The following is a 13019-nucleotide window of genomic DNA, read 5'->3' on the forward strand; positions in this document are numbered from 1 at the left end:
AAAGGTGTTCAGTGTCCAGTGTTAGTTGGCTCTTAGGCTCACCTGATTGCATCTGTTTGTGCTTGGCTGCTGCAGATGTTGGGTGATCAGTCTTTTAGCAAGGATGCATCTGAGCTAGCATTTTAACAGGTGATGCCCACCAGTTGTAGGTGAGTTGATGCCCTGTGGTGACCTTTAACACTGGTAAATCAAGAACAAGTGATGTACACTGTAGTATGTTAACCTTTTATTGTAACTTTGCCTTCATAGAACGTTAAGGAAAAAAGAGAAACCCTAAAAAGTTAAATCAAGATTACCAGTCTGCTTCAATTTGCTGGCCATGTGGTTCAAAAATTTGGCTCTCTGTTCTGGAAATACTGTTTTTCTCAGAATTGCTTTTTTGTCTGTTGATCTTACTATTCTGTCTTTGTGGTTACTTTACATGTTTTTGTATCTATCATTTATAAATATTGAGTAATATATTTAATTTTATTAAGCTGCATTCACTGATGGAAGAGAATTTGGCACTGGACAAACTTTCATATTTGTTCATTCTCAAGTGTGTGTTTGTTTAAAAATGGGCAGCAAAGCTGTGTTAGCAACATTAGGTAGGCCTGAAATTTAATCCACATAGAATCATAGACTATCCGGGTTGGAGGGGACCTCAGGAGGTCATCTAGTCCATCCCTCTGCTCAAAGCAGGACCAATCCCCAGACAGATTTTTGCCACAGATCCCTAAGTGGCCCCCTCAAGGATTGGGGTGCAAAAACTATTCTAAATAAATTTAAAAGTTACACAAAACAAATTTGTGCCCCAGCCAATCGCTCGTGAGATGTCTACAGCCATAAACCAGGGTAAAAACTAATCAATTCATTTTTCCAAGAAATTATTATAAATGGTACTGTAAAATGTATTTTTTTTTTTAAATTAAGAAATACTTTGTGCTCTTTAAAACTATTTTTATTAAAATTTCAGGAGCAAAAATATTAAATTTGCTACAGTTACATGTTCAGGTTTAAGAAGTGGCAGCTTTAATTAGAAACTTAAAGCTCTATCATCACTTAGTACAAGGCTATATCTTACAATATAGAGAAACCAAAGATTTTTAAAATTTGGAGATACGTACATTTGTGAGAGAGGAGAAAAGAAATTGCTTACCCCAGAATATGATTCATTCTTTCTGTTCATTCATAAACAATGTATGAATTAAATGGCATGACTTTATTTAAAGATCTTAACACTAGTCATTAATCATAAAGATCAAAATGTTGCTGTTTCAGGTTTTAGTTGGAAAGGTGTAGATCAAATTCCACTCTGCTTTATATTTCTGTACAAAGATCTTTAAAAAAATCTTTCAAGTAAATATGCAGATGTGCTAGGTATATATTGGTATGTTCTAACCCTTAGTTTGCTACCACAATATAGTATTAAAATATCTTGGTTTGTTTTCCTGCCTTTTTTTAAAGGAATAGTTTATTTGATAGTGCTGAGGTTATTCCTTTTAGATGACGTGTGTTCACCAAGTTAGGACAAGTTACATTTTACACAGTGTAAGAGAAAGACTGTACTCTATATTAAGGGCAGTTTTTTTTGAGCAGGACATTAAATCCGGCAGTGCTGTTGGTTGTCTTGTGTCTTGTAATCTGCAGATTTATTCTGGCTATAGTTGCCCATCTGATAATTCCCCTTAAGTGGGTGAGCAACAAGCTTAGATAATAGCAGAGCCAACCTCTACCCCATCCTCAACACTCCCCCTGGATTGTGGGAGAGGGCAGGAGAAGACGTGTTGAGGGCAGGGTAGAGCAAAGAAGCCCTCTGTTAATTCTCATATGGTCTATGAGTCCCACAAGTTATGGTCTACACTGCAGTTAGACACCTGTGGCTGGTCCATGCCTCCTGATTCAGGCTTATGGGCTCTGGCTGCGTGGCTGTTTAATTGCGGTGTAGATGTTCTGGTTGGATGTATTCCTGGAGATTTCATCACATGACATAATCTTTAATTCCTAGAGACTCCAGGCCAATCCTGGAGTGTCGGTAACCCTCGCTGCAGCCTAAGCTCTGGGACTTTCTCACCTCGGAGAGACCTAGAGCCTGGGCTCCAGCTGAACCCAGATGTCTACACTGCAATTAAACAGCCCCTTAGTCCAAGCCATGTGAGCAGGAGCTTGGGCCAGCTGCAGGTTTTTGAATTGCAAGTCAGATGTACCATTAGGGACCCACAGCCTGCAGGTGTAAGTCCCTAGACTTCTCTAACTGATGAGAATGCCAGCACAGGGAATTTCAGTACAGGAGAGAATCTGGCCCTGTTGCATTTAATATTGGTGTAACCTCCTTGTTTCATTACTCAGAGTATGTCTACAGTTCAGCCACTACAGCGGCACAGCTGCAGCTGCACTGCTGTAGAGGTTTAAGTGTAAACACTACCTATGCTGACAGGAAGGGTTCTCCTATCATTGTAGATAATCCACCTGCCCGAGAGGCAGTAGGTAGCTAGGTTGAAAGAAGACCTAGCAGTGTCTACACTGGGGGTTCGGTTGGCATAGCTATGTTTCTAAGGGGTGTGTATTTTTCACATGCTGGAGGTACATAGCTGTGCTGATGTAAATTCCTAGTGTAGATCAGCCCTCAATTAGGCCTGGTCTACACCGAAAAGTTAGGTTGATCCAGCTACATCAAGCAGGCGTGTGAAAAATTCACACTCCTGAGTGGCATAGTTAGGCTGACCTAGCCCCCGGTGCAGACAGAGTGAGGTTGACAGAAGAAACCATCTCTTGGAGAGGTGTATATCCTTGCTGATGGGAGAACCCCTCCTATTGGCCTAGGAAGTGTCTACACTGAAGCACTACAGCAGCTCAGTTGCAGCTGTGGGTGGCTGTGGTGTTTCCAGTGTAAACAAACCCTTAGTTAAAGACTATTCTGTTGCAGATTTGTTGGCCTCTCCATCAGGGGTTCTCCAGCCTTTCCATTCTCTGTCTACTATTTCAGAAGAGAGAAATCTGTACAAGCTCCAGCTCCTCTCCCAGGAGTTCAGTCTATAAAGCTTGTCTTGCAATCATTAGCTGTCATTGGACTGGCCATACTGATGACATTTCACACATTGACACACTGTTGCTGGTGGTAGCAGCTTGCAGGTGATTCTAAACTGCCAGTTTTAATTATTTTAAGTATGCAATTTGTAGTCTTATTTAAGTAGCACTTCTTGCTCTGAACTTCAGGAGGCTGATGTCTCCTTTTTAAAGAGAAATAACTACATATGTACCACTGTGATCTAGTCCCAGAATTTGGTTAGCACAATCAAATGAGTTTTTGCTTGGAAGGCAAAGTATCGTTACTTGATTTGTTTAAAACTTATTTTGCTGTCCCATAGAGCTGCATGTGCATTCTTCCCAATATACAGACGCCCCCCCCCCCCCGACTTACACAATCATTCAGTTCCAGAAAGCCTTACGTAACTCGTGCGTGAGTCAGAAACGTATACCTGTACTTTATGCAAATATTTCCACAACTCGAAAATCCTATTTCTGGTTTATGGAACTTTTTCCGTAAGTGCAAATTTGCGTAAGTCGGATCTTGCGTAACATGGGGAGCGTCTGTACTCTGGATCCCTCTGAGTGAACTGCTTTGACCAGGTGGAGGATATTTTTCCCATAGGATGGCAGTGACTAATCAGGCAATTTCTGTAAGGTTCTTACTGTTGCTTTGTCTTTGGGACACATTAGAAAATTTTTTATCTCGTATTAAACAGATGTGGAAAAATAAATCTAGATCTACTGTTTCCAGATGAATCTTGGAGTCTTGCTGCTTCTGACTAAATCGTATGCAATGAATAACAAACATAGTCTGGTACATTTTAATGTCAAAATCTTGTACTTCTCTTGACTTTGGATGTTCTGCATAGTGCACATAAGCAGGTTTTGTCTTGTAGAAATTTCCATATATTTTGGTGCCAAGAGACAGTCATGCTTCAGTTATAATTTGTATAAATCCTATTTATTATCAGTTAAGTTTTAAGTACCATGTGGATATTGAACCCTGCATCAGTAGGAGATGAGACAAGACATAGGTTCAACTGTTTTTAGATGAAGATGACTTGTATTCAAAAGATAACGTAAAAGAGAAGCAAATGCTAAATATTACCCTTTCTGGACTTTTTATAAAAAGGACTGTTACAATAATTGTTAAATATTGTTAGCATACGTTAACATGAAACAAAATAATAAGCTTAAAATAGCAAAACAATCAGAGTACTGTAGATAGATTAAAATTGATTATTTAAATCATTCTCGGCATTTGTACTTTTTAATTATTTTCCAAGAAAGGTTTATTCTCATTGGCTGGTAACCATTAAAACATGTTGATTTGCAACTAAGTATAGCCCAGGGGTCGGCAACCTTTCAGAAGTGGTGTGCCGAGTCTTCATTTATTCACTCTAATTTAAGTTTATAAAGTAAATTTGCGTGCCAGTAATACATTTTAATGTTTTTAGAAGGTCTCTTTCTATAAGTCTGTAATATATAACTAAACTATTGTTGTATGTAAAGTAAATAAGGTTTTTAAAATGTTTAAGGAGCTTCATTTAAAATTAAATTAAAATGCAGAGTCACCCGGACCAGTGGCCAGGACCCAGGCAGTGTGAGTGCCACTGAAAATCAGCTTGCGTGCTGCCTTCGGCACGCGTGCCATAGGTTACCTACCCCTGGTATAACCTTTACACTAAATTTGGTTCTTTTTTGCTCTTCAGGAAGTACGCATATATATACATTTCTTTAAGCAGTTATATAACTCAACTTACATTTATTCAGATTCTTCATTTTTATGTTTTTTATTTTGTTTTAAAATGGTGAATTATGCATTTAATATTTATGAAATTATTTGTTTTAACTTGACGTGTATCAAGCTTTATTTGGATGGAAATTTAAATTAAAATGCACAAAAATAGCATTCTAATTTTTTTATTAAATGAAGCTCTTAAACTTTTTGTATGTATTCAGTACATTTATCAGAAACTTTTGCATTTAAACTAACTGATTTATTAAACAAAGGAAGTATTATCTGTATTTGGTGAAATGAACGGATTGTTTCTGGTCACCATGTCCTTCAAGATTTTAGAAATAGTAGATCTCATTCTCTCACATCTTTTCTGATTTTTCAACTCCCTTTGGTTTTTTAACTTTGAATGATCTAGTTATTGAACTGAACTACTTTGATATTCTGAAATGAAGAAAATATTCACCTGCAGAAGAGGTTACTGCTGGTAAAAACTGGTTTAGCACTTCGGTAAACTCTGGCTCTAGGTCCTTAGCCAATGACTACCACCAGTTCAGTGGTCTGACTGTCTTTAAAAATTAATTTAAATTATTTTAATAGATTCAGCATGTTTAGGTATTAACATAAGTTATCATAATTTTTAATTTAATTTAAATAGGTTTATTTTAAAATATGTATTTAATTTAAAATTTAAAAATCCAAGTTAAAGTTTAAAAAATCTGATTTTTAAATATATATATTTTTATAGCTTCAATTTTAGTCCACACTGACTACAATTGCATGCAGATTGTTTTGAAATACTATTATTAACGACCCGATTAGCAAAGCAGCTTAAGGATGTGCTTAAGTGCCCTGCTGAATTAGTCTTCCATTCTTTTTTGGAATGAATGAATTAAATGAATCAAAATAATCCATTTAGATGCAATGGCAATAGAGTATGTAAATTAATAAAATTAAAAATTATTTCACTTTGGCTGGGAAAACACTTACATCTTGAAATCGTCTACTTCTCTTTCCTTTGTGCCAGTTTAAAACTTATAGTTCAGCTCTGAGAAGCTTACCCTGTTGTTTCAGCAAAGGTTAAAGTGTTCAGTCATAAAACTGCAAGCTTACTGGCAGGCCTACTTGAAATGCACAACAAACTTCCTTTTTAATTCCAACATGTAACCAACCACAGTGCATGCGTGTAATTTGTCACAATCAAACATCAATGTACAACCTTAATTCCATCCCTATGCTTTTCATATACACTGACTTTTTATAGACTTTACATCTATAAAGAAAATATTTTAATCTCCCTGAAGTGGGAATTGAAATTATGATTGTTTTGTGATTGTAAGGAAATAGATTATGGGTGACATGTTGGAATTGAAAGGGAGTTTTGGAGCAAAGGAGTCTGTGAATGTGTGTTGTTGATGGTTCAGTGGTAAAAGCATATTTGTGGATGTGGACATTGGTTTAACTATTGAGTCCCTGCATGTTTACTCTGTTGATAGAAATTACTTGACCAACCTTTAATTTTTTATGGCTGTGAAGTCTCTGAGGAGATATAGATAGCGTTTGTTTTTTTAGGAGATAGAAGTTTTCACAAATGTGTAACACTGTTTTAGATTCTAATTATTTTCTCACCAATATGATAAATATTTTTGTCAGTTCTAATAAGTATTATGATTTACTCATTGATGCTCAAATTCTTCTTAAAAATGTATAAGGAGTTTGAATTAAAGAGTATGTTATGAGAAATGGCTAGTCAGAATGGGGCTGGACATACTCAGGTGGCCTGTTTCAGAGTTCCCACAGCAACTATACTGCTGTTTAGCAAATTCAGAATAGATACTGATGCCAGTTGGCAGAAAGTGTTAAATCTTCAAAGGATGAATGCAAATCTCAGACTCCTATGTGAATTTTCTAGTTGCAGCTTCCAGAATTAAGTTATGGAAAACCAATAAGTAACAATCTACAGTGGTATAATGTGCAGTTAATACTTTAGGAGGAAACATAATTTTCCCTTAAATCTTGATACCATGGTATAAAGGCAAATGTAGTGGTCTACTAGTTTTTGTCTTCATTTCATTTCATTTTCCTTTCACAAATAAATTCATTTAAAAGCATTGCTTTTTGTCACTGCTAGTCTGTTTTTAGCCATTTAATATTTTTCATCAAATCAGATGACCTCATATTTCACTTTCACAAAGTGTGTGTGTGTGTGTGTGTGTAGATGAGTATGTAATTTCTGTTCAGTCTCTTACAAATTGAGAAAGACACCTGTCAAGTGCTGCAGAGCCATCAGTTGTGTGGTCCTGCTTAGGAGATTAAAATGGAAAATGTCTTAAAAGTATTATGCTATTTTAATGGTTGATAGGCTGCATATCAATTTCAGTGGCAAATGGGGTATTCCTAAGAGGGAAGCACAGCTACCAAGTTGGCTTTCTGTGAATTTCAGCCCTTGGGTCAAGAACGCGTCACTGGACCTGCCTGACAAACAAGCGAATTACTGATCTAACACGCCCGTACTTCACTGGCCTAGTGAAACGAGCTGTGAAGACCTTCCAAAACATAGGCATTGCATGTGCACAAAAGTGCCTTCCATCTAAAAGGGTCCTATCCTCTATTATAGAAGTAATCCCTAGCAGCATAACAGAGCAAATATCAGAGCTGCGTGTGTGTGTGTGTGTAATGTGGGGACCAATCCTGCAGGCTTTATCTTGTTAGATTTTTTGGTAAGTGAAGAGGAAATATTCTTTCTCAGGTGGTGTGCTGTGATAAAGTTTTTGTTTGTATCTAAATAGTTACAAAGATATGGTAGAGAGGGTAAAAAAAGTGTGTATATATATCATTTTTTTAAAAGAATTTAAGAGACACTAGATTATATTTTATAAAAATAGATCATTCTCCTGAGTTTATTAGGATCAATTTATATAAAGGGTTCTAATTCCCACTGACTCGGTAAACTTACCTTCATCACAATGGTATGTAAAGTACTTTTATGTTTCTTGGATGTTCATCATACAGCTAGTTAGTATCTGATGTGAGATCTAGAAAAGTATTATGGAGTTTATAAAACCTTTATCCAAAGATATACAAAGCACCAGTTTAATAATTTTTCACAGAAGACACTGTATCAAATATATTGTGATTGTTTTGCTTGTGCTGTAACTAATATTTTGTGTGGGGGCATCTCTTTTTTAAGGGCTCAGCTGATCCTCTAAACAGTGCTTTTCACTTGACGTACAACATGGTGTTGAACTTACTCCGAGTAGAGGAAATTAACCCTGAATACATGTTAGAAAAATCCTTCTACCAGTTTCAGCACTACAGAGCTATTCCAGGTGTAGTAGAAAGTAAGTATTACATGTATCACATACTTCACCATGTGAGAGACCATGTCAAGGATACTTTAACTATGGGGTTGGATAGCTGAGATAGAGTGTTATGTTTATAATGAGAATCCACCAAGAGATTCTAGTACTGTACAGCCTCGCCTTCCCTGGCAGTAGAATGCTTAGTGCACTTGCTGTTATGGTTGTGGACGGGAGAGGGTTTTCAGGGAGGGAAGCCATCTTCTATTATTCTGTAATAGCACTTGGGCCTTTTTGGGGAACAGAATTTACTGATTTTGGAGATATCCAGTGAACAGGTTATACCAGGATGGGTCACCACATTGCAAATGTGTAGGAGAGGAAGAGGAGCAAAAAAAAAAAAAAGTGTATTTGGGCTCATTGGAGATGCAGACAAGGTTTCTGTTCATGTTCAAAACATAGATAAGTCGAATTAAGCCTAATAGCATATTTCAGTATCTAAAAAAGAATTAAGTCCTATGGTGTCAAAACCACCATAAAAAAAGATACTCTAGTAAGGCTTTGTGAATAGTGTGGAAAATTGGTCAACTGTGAAGCAAAATCCTGATGGAAACAAGGCTTTTGTTTTCTACTCTCTTGAGTGGCTAGCCTTGTGAGCCATGCTCTGCCTGCTTTAAACTATATTTCCATGAGCCAAGATTAATTTCCAAAGTTCTTCTTGTCAATCAGTTTTTGACAGTTCAAACTCCTCCAGGAGCTTTACCCAGTGGAATCCCAAAACCACAGCAGATGTATCTACTTCATCTGCCGGTGAAGAATGAGCAATTCTCCTCTTCAGTGGCATTAAGTGGGGAAAATAATAGATCCACACCAGGGTTGGAATTTGGGTTTTGGCACCCCATTGCACTGTGTATGTGTTGGATTGCAGGGGTGGCATTTAAGACAGTATTTGCATATGATGTGCATTTCTCAGAGAACAGTTTGCACCCATAGACATGCACAAATCTTTGTTCCCATAGTTCAGAGTCCAGCATTGCTTCAGAAAACTATGCTGGAGAGCAATCTGGGTATTTCCTGGAAATTATTATACCAAAAACCATACTGTGCTTTAGAATTTTGTAGACACCTCAACTTCAATTAACTTTATGAAGTGGAGTACGGCTTACTAAGGCTGGAGATGCAGTCCATTCTATGGATGTATATTACAGGCCATACTCTCACTGACTTTGGCTTCTTCATGTCAGGATTCTTTATCCCTTGGCTGGGAGAGGATGCAGAAGAGGCACAGCACCAGCAGTTTTCTTTGCTCTCAATCTGTCAACATTGGCTCCTTTGACATCAGCTTCTGCGGATGCTCCCTCTGACCCCAGGAAGAGTGGGGAATCTGTGCTGGCTGTGTCTCCATTGATATCGTGTCACCCTCTCTCTGTTACTTCACTATAGGTTTCAATAAATGTTCCCTAGAAGTGGTTATTCCTTGGTTCCCTGAGGCCCCGGTCACTGTCCCAGTGCCATCAAGAATGGAGCTTAAGGCTCATGCCGGTTTTTCTGTGACCCATTTAGGACTTATACTCATACTGGGGTAGTCTGCCCCAGAAGTCCTTATCTTGGACTGGCATCTGCTTAACTTGTACCCTATCCCTGAGGTCTCATGGAGATCAGCATGTACTATTGGCCTTCCACTGGAAACAACCCATAGCTGGTGTTTCAGTCTGAGGGGTCGGTAATAGAGGAAGATGAGTGACTGGTGAGCCATAGAGGACACCTTCATCCTCATCTGCACCAGATGAGTCTGTGAGCACCTCACCAGCTGCTTCCCCTCTGGTGGCATGTAGGCCTTCCAGGAACCTGTTGGCACCACTAACTTAGGGCTTAAACCCAAAACTCACTGCAGTCCCACAATCTCTTCAATATTCAGCAGCCCAGTCAGCTGAGGCTTGTAAATCTCAAAGTACTTTACAAAGACAGGAGAGTATTTTTCTCCCTCTCCCCCCGCCCCCAATTTTACAGATAGGGAAGGGGAGTGAGGCACAGAGAGAGGGTATTACTAGGTCACAACAGGGCTAGCAGAAATGGGAAACAAACTCAGGCTTTTTACTCCTGGTCCTGTGTTTTGTTCTCAGCACTATGCAACCAACCTTGCAGCTGCCTCCCATGTATAGGTGTGAGGTAGAAGGGAGTGTTCTTCTTCGAGTGCTGTCCCTGTGGGTGCTCCACTCTAAGATCAGCAGTGCCGGGACACACCGTCACCTAGAGTGGAGCACCCACAGGGACACACATCTCAAAGAACCTCAGTTACTGCAAGGTGAGTAACTTTCTCTTTTGTGTTGCTGAACAGTGATCCCTCTTGCAAATGAATTTGGCCGTCTTGGGTCCTAATAGGACTGTTGTGCAGCCATTAGCCAGGGATTGCAGGGAAAATAAGATCCAAAATCCCCTCATTTCTACAACGCTAGTTCATAATGATGAATGTGTTTTAAATATTACCTCTTGGTCTATAACTTTCATTGTATTTGTGCTAAATATTAAAGGACAAACTTATAGATATCAAGCTTTCTAGAAAGAGGTTATATTTTAGTTTGGTTTTGTTTTAAATAGAAAACTTGTATTGAAAGTGATATTCAAATACTATTTAACTACATATTTTTGTGAATGTGTCTTTGCTATAATATTGTTTAAGATAGTGTGTGAATCTGTTCATTTACACAAGATTGTTTTATTTGCAGAGGTAAATAAATTGGAAGAACAGTACAACAAAATAGAAATTCCAAATGAGGAAAGTGTGGTCATCTACTATAAAATTCGACAGCAGCTTGCTAAACTGGGTAAAGAAATTGAAGAATATGTTCACAAGCCAAAATACTGCTTGCCGTTTTTACAGCCAGGCAGGCTGGTAAAGGTAAATTGCTTTTCTTCTATCATCTCCCCCTGCCCATCAAACTTTCAAGGCTTGTGTCTACTTGCCAGTTGATTCTCTGGCAAAATTTTATTTATCCCAAGTGAATAGTAAATTTGACTTTAATTGTAGTTCTCTAACCTTCCTTTAGGGTTGAGTGTTTAGTAAGGTTTGCTTCAAAGTCAGCTTTGTTATAAATCACAACAATCCATAAACAGACTGAAGAAGAGATCTGTGTCGCTCAAAAGTTTGTGTCTCTCACCAATAGAAGTTGGTTACATTTAAAGATATTACCTCACCCACCTTGTCTCACTAATAGCCTGGTACCAACATGACTACAACACTGCAAACAGCAATCCATAAAGTATACTTGTCATTATGCTTTTTTTTCTAGGGGTTATTTTTATAACATGCTTTCATCTTTTCAGGTAAAAAATGAAGATGACGATTTTGGTTGGGGAGTGGTTGTTAACTTCTCCAAGAAATCAAATGTTAAGGTAAAATAAAACACTTTTTTCTTTTTCCTTCACTGGCAAAAGATGCATATTTTAACTAAATGTGTAGGAAGATGAAATGGAGGTATAAAAACCTGCATTTTTAGTTGTTTTTCACAGGCAAAAAAAAAAGTCTGTCCCCTTGCTAGAAAAGCTACAAAAGGCCCAGGCCTTTGTAGACTCTTCACACTGAAGGAGGAAAGAAAAAGGTTCTTGGAAGTTGGGAGATAGGTGAAGATCTATCTTTTTAGTTTAGATGGTCCCCTGTTAACTGATGGAGTTATCTGTGGTGTCCTGTTTAAGAGTCTATCCAGGACACTATGACAGTGTATTGAATAACACCAGACCTTTCAGGCTACTTGAATTGGCTGCTGAGAGCCGTGGTGCAGTACAGCTGCATCCTAAGCAATCCGCAGTCAGGAAGGATACTTTGAGATACATTAAAGATATAGATACTGTATTATTTATCCTCACAACTGCCCGCTGAAGATAAATCTCTCCATTGTACAGATGGGTTATTGAAGCACAGAGAGGCTAAGTGACTTGCCTAAGGTCACACAGGAGGTCTGGTGGAGCAGGGAATTGAATCTGGGTCTCCGAAGTGTTAGGCTAGTGCCCTAACCACAGGAACATCCTTCTTTAATAGCTCATTGTAGAATTTGATGGGGGAGGAGGCGGCAAGGAAAGAGAAGACATACCAAAAGGGCCAGATAGGCCTTGGAAAATGTGGAGGGAAACACTGCCACAAGCTGCATGACCTCCCTAGAGAAGCAGCAAAGAGTCCTGTGGCACCTTATAGACTAACAGATGTATTGTAGCATTGTAGGGGGAGGTCATCTCAAAGCATGGTGTTTTGTTTTGTTTTGTTTTGTTCTTTTTTCCCTGTGGGATGTGCTTGAGTCCCCAGGCTTCAAGCATTGCCTCACTTGCTGGGAATCCTTCCCAGTTAGTAATGGCCAGTTTCACTGTATCACTGCCTTGGGGACACGCACATGCCTTCGAAGTGCAAGTTCTGCATGAACTTCAAGAGTCACTCCAAGAGGGACAAAAACAAAACTTCAGCTCCTCAGAATGGAATGTTCGCTTTGTCTGGCTTCAGATCAAGGACCCAGAGACTCCCCTCCCCACTCCAAACACCAGCCTTCAGTGCCCCATCAGTCTCAACAGTTCATTCGCTTTCTAGGTCTTTGAAAGACAGACCTTTGGGTGAAATGGAGAAAGCCTCATCCAAGAGGAGTGCTAGATCTCCTCAGAGAGACTGTATTCCTACAAGGCCTTCTGTACTGGAGACCCTGTACCCCTTAAAGGCTTCTGAGAAGGGTTCAAATGACCTCAGTACCAAGATGCCCTTCATGTTAAAGACACACACTACCCATCATTGGATACACAAGTCCTTGGTACCATCAGAGCCTGATGAGGTGCTTCTGGGTCCCTGCAGTTGGCTCCAAAGAATTCAGTACCATCTGCCGCTGTTTCTTTGGTACCAAGAGTGCCAGTACAGCCAGAGTTAGTGTCCTATACACATCTTGGTACTGCAAGTTTCAACGTCCAGGACTCATCAAGAGTCTGCACAAATGCCTCCT

General features: G+C 38.9%; 1 protein-coding gene across 1 annotated transcript in view; it reads left to right on the plus strand.

The window, feature by feature from the left end:
* Positions 1–13019, plus strand: part of MTREX (Mtr4 exosome RNA helicase) — an 82317-nt gene that overhangs the window by 33141 nt on the left and 36157 nt on the right. Inside the window, exons 16-18 of the mRNA XM_039545913.1 lie at positions 7938–8088; positions 10773–10945; positions 11371–11439. Coding sequence (XP_039401847.1) covers positions 7938–8088; positions 10773–10945; positions 11371–11439 — 393 coding nt within the window. The remainder of the gene's footprint in view (positions 1–7937; positions 8089–10772; positions 10946–11370; positions 11440–13019) is intronic.

Source organism: Mauremys reevesii, linkage group 6 (assembly GCF_016161935.1).
Source record: "Mauremys reevesii isolate NIE-2019 linkage group 6, ASM1616193v1, whole genome shotgun sequence".
NCBI classification, from domain to species: Eukaryota; Metazoa; Chordata; order Testudines; family Geoemydidae; genus Mauremys; species Mauremys reevesii.